This window comes from Magnolia sinica, chromosome 3 (assembly GCF_029962835.1).
Source record: "Magnolia sinica isolate HGM2019 chromosome 3, MsV1, whole genome shotgun sequence".
NCBI lineage: Eukaryota > Viridiplantae > Streptophyta > Magnoliopsida > Magnoliales > Magnoliaceae > Magnolia > Magnolia sinica.
In genome coordinates this window covers 128894319-128901483 of record NC_080575.1, presented here as the reverse complement: position 1 = coordinate 128901483, position 7165 = coordinate 128894319, and the positions used below count along the sequence as shown (strand labels likewise).

The 7165-nt window shown below is 39.8% G+C and overlaps 1 protein-coding gene across 1 annotated transcript; it reads left to right on the top strand.

The window, feature by feature from the left end:
- The first annotated feature begins 4425 nt into the window (after positions 1-4425).
- On the top strand, positions 4426-6236 carry LOC131241291 (protein TRIGALACTOSYLDIACYLGLYCEROL 1, chloroplastic). The gene is made up of 3 exons (XM_058240077.1): positions 4426-4617; positions 4911-5033; positions 5108-6236. The coding sequence occupies exons 2-3, from the start codon at positions 4990-4992 to the stop codon at positions 6126-6128; spliced, it is 1065 nt and encodes a 354-aa protein (XP_058096060.1). The 5' UTR covers positions 4426-4617; positions 4911-4989; the 3' UTR covers positions 6129-6236.
- The last annotated feature ends 929 nt before the right edge of the window (positions 6237-7165 follow it).

The following is a 7165-nucleotide window of genomic DNA, read 5'->3' as shown; positions in this document are numbered from 1 at the left end:
TCTCTCTCATGGAAAATGGTGAAATGCTAAGGGATGGAGGGGTATTTATAAAGAAATGGATAAAATTTTGGTTAAGTTAAGCTAATGTGATTAATATTAGTTTAGGCTAGAATTATGGTACTTAATTCATGCTTTGTAATTAATGGTAGATTAAAGGAGCATGGGATGGCATGGTGTGGTGATGTCATGCGTAGTGTATGACATGGAGAAAGGTTGACTTTTCATGCACATGAGAAAGAAGAGGTATGGGTATGTGACATCACAAACATGGGTAGAGATTCTCTCACCCATGTGTGGCATGTACATATGTGCATGACATGTGTTGTACACATGTGTGGAATGAAATACATGGTGCCATGCGCACATGATACACTTATTATTCTTCACGGCGTATCTCATTAACGGAGTATCGTACAGACGCATGGGTGGTACCTCCATGATCACGGCGATGGGACGGTCGATATGAGATAGGTTTCGAGGTCTTGGGGTCCTGGTCAGTCGTGTATGTACTATGAACGGCCAGTCTAGGTTTAGTTAAGGGTATAAATTATCTTGTACATAAACATAGAAAGTCGTACGGAATAGATGGGGTCTTACAATCAGGGTGTTACTAATTAAACTTTTGTATTCAAGTTTACCCAATAAATCAGTTTTGATAGATAAAATTGCTAAATCATTTAATTTATCTTGAGACATAATTGTTCGTAAATAAATTTTTATAATTTTTAGTTTTGAAATACTTTTTTCTACAAATGCAACTGTAGCAGGTATGGTAAGTAGTATTCTATATGTAATAAAACAATTTGGAAAACAATTTAGTTCTTTTATTAGATTAAGTATTTCAATTGGAGTATTAATTTCTGTTTTTACAACTTTTTTTTTAAAACTTTTAATTCCGAAAATAAATCTAAACCGTTAGAAAAATAAAGTTAGAATTTAATTTAGAAAAATGACGTTAGAATTTAATTTTTTGAGAACTTAATTAGCAATAAAGTAGGTAGTTGTGGTCCTAGGTTTTAAGAGAAGAATTTATTGGGAATGATGCTATTACTTTAAAAATAGATGATAGAGTTAGACTATTATTATTATTGATAGTGCTAGTTTCTAGGATTTGTTTTTTATTTTCAATTTCAAATTTGTAAACTAATTTTTAAATGTTCCTATTTTGTAGGCCTTTCAATAAATTTTATTTCAAAAATTTTAGGCTTTTTTTTTCTTCTTCTTAATTTTAATTTTGCTATAATATAAGACCTTCATAATTAAGAAATTTTAATTTTACTATAATATAAGGCCTTCATAATTAGGGGGCCTTAGGCAATTGCCTCATCTGCCTACCCTTTTGAGTCGCCCCTAAATATGAAAAAGTTCGACTAGTCCTGGGAAAGTTCGACTCAAAGTTCAGCAACAATGTATTTGTAATTTTTGAGATCTTCGACTAGTCGAATGATAAGCTCAACCAATCGATGCTCTTGCTCGACTAGTCAAGGGTTACGTAGATTGTGCACGGATCGTAGGCGAATTGTGTAAATCTGAGGTGGTTTCCAGAGATGTGCGTAAGTGGAAGTTTTTCAACTATAAATAAGAGTCCTAGGGTCATTCTAAGGTATTATAAGGCTTTCTAAATGTATTCCAAGAGTTTTTAAAATGGTTTTAGGGTTTTCAAATAGTGTAGTAAGGATGAGATTCGAGGTTGTTCGAATCAGGTAACTCTTCTCTCTTTGCAATTCATGCTTTCATAGTGGGTTTATATTGCTTTATGACATGGTTTTTTCCCAAAAGAGTTTTCCACGTTAAATCTTTGTGTTCTCTTATGTTTGCTTAGTGCTCTTAGATTGCTATCTTAGATCCATCTCTGTATGATTCCACATAACAAATCCCAACACACATCACCATCAAATTTAGACGCTCCAAAATTGGGGCGGATGGTTGGCCACATTAGTTTAGAGGTCTATGGATGGTTGTCTATTGTTTTCTATCATGTACCCAACCTAATAAATTTATAGGCCTGATTTTTGAGTCCTTGGATTATAATTGTCTCTACCTAATGCAAGGGTTGAACGGGATAGGTAGGATACACTATCATAGAGAACAACGGACAACCATCTAAAAACCACTTAATTTATGTGCCAGCACTTGTAGCATAGCTCTCACTGTAAAACGCTATGAGAGGGTTTTATTTCATTTACATACGTAATTACTAATAAATAGATGATGATTAATTACCTTGGACATCAGTCTCAACCTTTCCCTTTCCAAATTAGTGAATCCGTGAAAATTGTGGAGCACGCCATGATGCTTGTATTTTATTCATAAGGTACATTTGTTCCGCCAACTCATTCTAGGGCATGAGCTCCAGAAATGAAACAGTTCTAAAGCTCAAGTGGACCATACCATAGGAAATGGTGGGAATTGAATACTTAATGTTGAAAACTTCTTAAGGGACATAGAAGTTGTGGATCAAGTTGATGTTGTGCATATCCTTTATATATGTTAGTGTGATCTTATGTACAGATTGGATGATAGCTACACATGATCTTATGTACAGATTGGATGATAGCTACACATTCCTGTGGCCATACAAAGGTTTTACTTTTGAATGGTGGATGTCATCAACTCCCTTGTTTCCTGTGGTGTGGTCTATTTGAACTTCCAACCTGCCTCATTTTTGTACTCATACCTTATAATGAGATGGTAAAATTGATGGACGGTGTAGATCACATATACCACACCGTGGGACCCATGAATTTTACGAGTTCCAAAACCGTGTTGGAATTCATGCTTCATGGCACTGTTTTCTAGGCATAAATACAGAGGTATTTTCCTCTTAAACAAACACGTTTAAAAAATAATTATTAATTATTTACCTTTATTTACATTAATTGTAAAAACAAACACCCCAATGGAAATTTGCTGTAAAATGCCGAAGTAGTGTGTAAGTGGCGTATGATTTCCGTTTTGTTGCACCTTTGCAATATAAAGAAAAAATCGCCACAGTAAAGAAGAAGAAATTTGCCACAGTACCTGACACCTAATCAACCATGCTTAGTAATCCGGACCACCTAAATCATCCGAGCTACTGTGAACAGATCAGATCTAAAATCACACTGATCTGAGGATCCTAACGGCCTGATTTTCTCTAGATAAATTGCCATTTCCATTTCATTGGTCCTTTTGCCGAACACCTAATAAATAGTTGGGATCATCGGGCCAATTTTTTTCTTTCACAAACGATACACAGCGAATCACGGTTTATCAGTTCGCAAATGCATACCACATTAGTATGCCACGTGGACAATTTTGATAGTCTAATTTTTACTGATGAAAATGAAAATGATAAAAGATAACTATTAGGACTGTCAGTGGGCCAGGTTGGCCCGTCGAGCTTCTGGTCATTAGCCTGTTTTGGGCTGGCCTTGGGCTGGAGTATCAGGCTTAAGGGTCAGTTTCAGGCTCAAAATGAAGCCCATTTATGAATTAGGCCAGGCTTTGACTATATGCCCGAAGGCTTGTTAACTACTGAGCTTGTTTCTCTATATGTGATGTGTTAGGATTTCTAAAAAATTTCAAACTTTTAAAAAGAGGAAATTCTCATTTGCATTCTTCAAATATTCATTTCTCACCGGAATGGAAAAATAAAGGTTCCTCCCTCTAAAAAAAATTCATTTGCATTCTCCAACTATTTTTCTCTCTTCACTACACCCTTCTCTCTCTCTTCCTTTTAATTCTCTCTCCCTACTCCATCTGACCAACTTAGATAAGCCATGCCACTATCCCAACACACCCTAGCTACTATTGCAGCAGCAATGTGCGGTCGACTATTGTAGGAGAAGAAGTTTAAAAATAAAAAGAAGCGAAAATGGGTGGAGAAATCTAATTGGTAATCTCTCTCTCCCTAATCTAAATATCAGACTTGTGCTCGGGCTTAAGTTGGACCTTGCACAAGAATTCTAGGCTGGGCTTGGGCTGCACTATTTCTGTGACAGGTATAAGCTGGGTTTGGGCTTGGAATAGAAAAAGCTGGTTAAGCTCACCGTAGCCCGGATGTTAACAGCCTAATAACTATTGCCACTGGCAGATTTAGATGGTAGCACTTAGTAGTTGCATTCGTGTCATATGCATAAGTCCAATTAAACTTTTAAAATCATGTCTTTCGTATAAACACGTCATAAAAAAAAGGAATTACTGATTATGTTTAAAATTTATGGCCTACTTATATTTGGCGGTTCACAGTGAAAAAATATATAATGACAAAATTCAGTCCACAAATCACAGGCTAGGATTGTTCAACTGTGCTGATTTTCTGCTCGTACACTTGCGAAAGTGGGTTCCACGTTTTAGTTGGTTTAAGTGGGCTTAAGGCGTTACGGGCTTATCGTTTTGCGTGACTGCGTATCAAGCGTCGTACGCTGCCCGAGTATCATGCATATCCCCAAAACATAAACCGGCCTCTCGCTTCACAGGGGTTTACTGTGGTGGCGAGGAGGGGCTGCACTGGTCGATATGCTGCGTGGATTCTGGCGAAAGAGAGAGATGCTGTTGCAGGGAGGAGGAGTCCGGCGAATCTGAGATTACCGGCGACGGGGAGCTGCGCAAGGAGTGAGAATTCAGAGCAACCAGGTAGGAGAGCTGTGGATTCCGATTTGCAAGGGGGCGAGGGAGATGTTTCTGTGAAAGGGGTGAGAATACCCTTTTTAATTAAGGGAAACCCCTCCAATGGTTAGAAAAATGTAGCCGTTGGAGAGGATTCCGATTCATCCCCCACATGATTCATGGGTTTTGGAGAGGATTCCACAAAGCCCTGTTCTTGAGGATTCCAATTACAATCGATTCCAAATACACCCAATTGCAAGCTACCAAACGCTCTTTGGGCAATTTTATTATCCGATGCAATCTTTCCATGGCTGGCGCAGGTTAAACCCTTCGAAGCACCTGGGTAAGTTAGGCTTCTCAAGAAGAAGATGAGCCGCAGTTGACCCTAAAACGAATACAATGGAGACTGTATTTCTTCTTCGCCCATACTCTACCTTCAACAGGTCTCTCTCTTTCTCTCTATCCATCTATTCTTCCGTCCGTCTTCTCCATCTGACGCCCTAATCACCTCTTGCAGAAAACTCCCAATCAAACCAGTAGCCCAAAGTAGCAGAAGGAAATCCCTCCCATCTCATCCCCTCGCAGCAGCTTTTGCATCCGACGGTCTACATCTCACCTGTAAGTTCCCCACTCCCCTCAGACGGTTCCGATCGTTCGCATCTCCAAACACCGATGATGGACATCCAACCGTCCACATGCCAGACTCATCCCCAAACATCGCTGTTGAACCAGAAACCATCCAGCCACTTTTCTCCAAATGGACTCCCCCCAGATACCTCTGGAGGGGCCTCTCCGTTCTCATCCTGGCAGGCCAGGTAATTATTCGCACTTTGAAGGGAAAAATCCACCAAAAGAACACTCTCCAACAGCTCCAACGCGTGGGCCCAAAATCAACTGGTGTCTGCCTTCTAACTGCAGCCTTTGTTGGCATGGCCTTTACGATCCAATTCGTTAGAGAATTCACAAGGCTAGGGTTAAATCAAGCTGTTGGTGGTGTTCTGGCGTTGGCATTTTCGCGTGAGCTGAGCCCCGTCGTGACATCAATCATAGTTGCTGGTCGCATAGGCAGCGCATTCGCTGCGGAATTAGGTACAATGCAGGTTTCAGAGCAGACTGACACACTGCGGGTGCTCGGCACAGACCCTGTAGATTACCTGGTCACACCCAGGGTTATCGCGTGCTGCATTGCACTGCCTATCCTGACGCTGATGTGTTTCTGCATTGGGATGGCTTCGAGTGCGATCTTGGCAGACGGGGTTTATGGGGTGAGCATCAACATCATATTGGATTCAGCACGGAGGGCATTGAGGCCATGGGATATAATCAGTGCAATGATCAAGTCGCAGGTGTTTGGTGGGATTATTGCGATTGTGAGTTGTGCGTGGGGGGTTACGACTCTCGGGGGTGCGAAGGGTGTTGGTGAGTCAACAACCACAGCGGTGGTGATCTCGCTTGTTAGCATTTTCATTGCTGATTTTGCACTCTCATATTGGTTTTTTCAGGGTGCAGGGGACACGCTTAAGTATACTATGGGTTGATTTTCATTTTCTTTATTGTTTTGTATCTTTTAGCTTTGTAGTGTTAGATCCGTGATGTTACAAATAGCAAGATTTAAATCAAGCAAGCAAAAGAAAAGGCTTTCTGAATTTCTCTTGGCTGATGCTTCCTCTTCTCCTTCTTTTCAGTACAGATAGAAGTAAGGTTTTGTCGCACGGAAAATGGTCTTGTATTCCCATGGTTTTGATTAGTTTACAATGCATTTGGATGTGCAATTGAATTAAATTCCAATTATTGGTCCACTAGTGTACTGATGGTTTTGATTAGTTCACAATGCATTTGGATGCACAATTGAATTAAATTCCAATTATTAGTCTACTAGAGTATAAGTAGCCGATTTGTAATTTTCTTAGCATTCACATTGTGGGTCTGAGCTCCAAATTGCTATTACGTTGCTTTCAGGTTGTAATTGAAAGAAATATAACAACATTTGAAGGTCACTTCCTTTTTTTTTGAATACTAGGTCATTTGCACTACTGTCTGTTTGCGACTAGTGGATCCGAACAAGGTCTCAGAGTAAAAACATAACAAGGAATGAGGCCTTATGCCAAATTATTTTATTTGTTCCCTAACACCCATTTAAATTGAATGTATGTCATATCTTGTGGTGTGGGCCAGGATTACCTATATAGTTGATCTCTGTACCATGGGCTTTAATGCTTTCAGCTTAGACCTTGCGGTACCTGTAGTCCATAGTCAGAACCCTTTGTGGACGAGTAAGCCAACCACCAGGTCCACCACCCCTAGTGGTAGCCTAACTAACTTGGAGGGTAAGAGAGCTTTCAAGAGAGAGTGACTGAAGTAGACTTGTAGTACTCAATAGCTCAAATGCTTACAATTTTCCGAGTTTTCGTCCCAATGAGGAGCCCTCCTTATATAGGCCTAGGAATGCTTTAGCTGCTGTACATCAATGGTTAGGATGAAGCCATGTGGCATCTCTCCAATGGTCAGGAATTCTCTAGTACTTATCTGGATTATCTTGCACAACTCTAGCAACACGAACCTACTCAAGAACTCT

Bases quoted from the DNA above. Each gene is read 5' to 3' on its own strand.
- LOC131241291 (XM_058240077.1), top strand. From the start codon at position 4,990: ATGGAGACTGTATTTCTTCTTCGCCCATACTCTACCTTCAACAG. The intron at 5,034-5,107 runs GTCTCTCTCTTT...CACCTCTTGCAG, and splicing joins CCATACTCTACCTTCAACAG to AAAACTCCCAATCAAACCAG.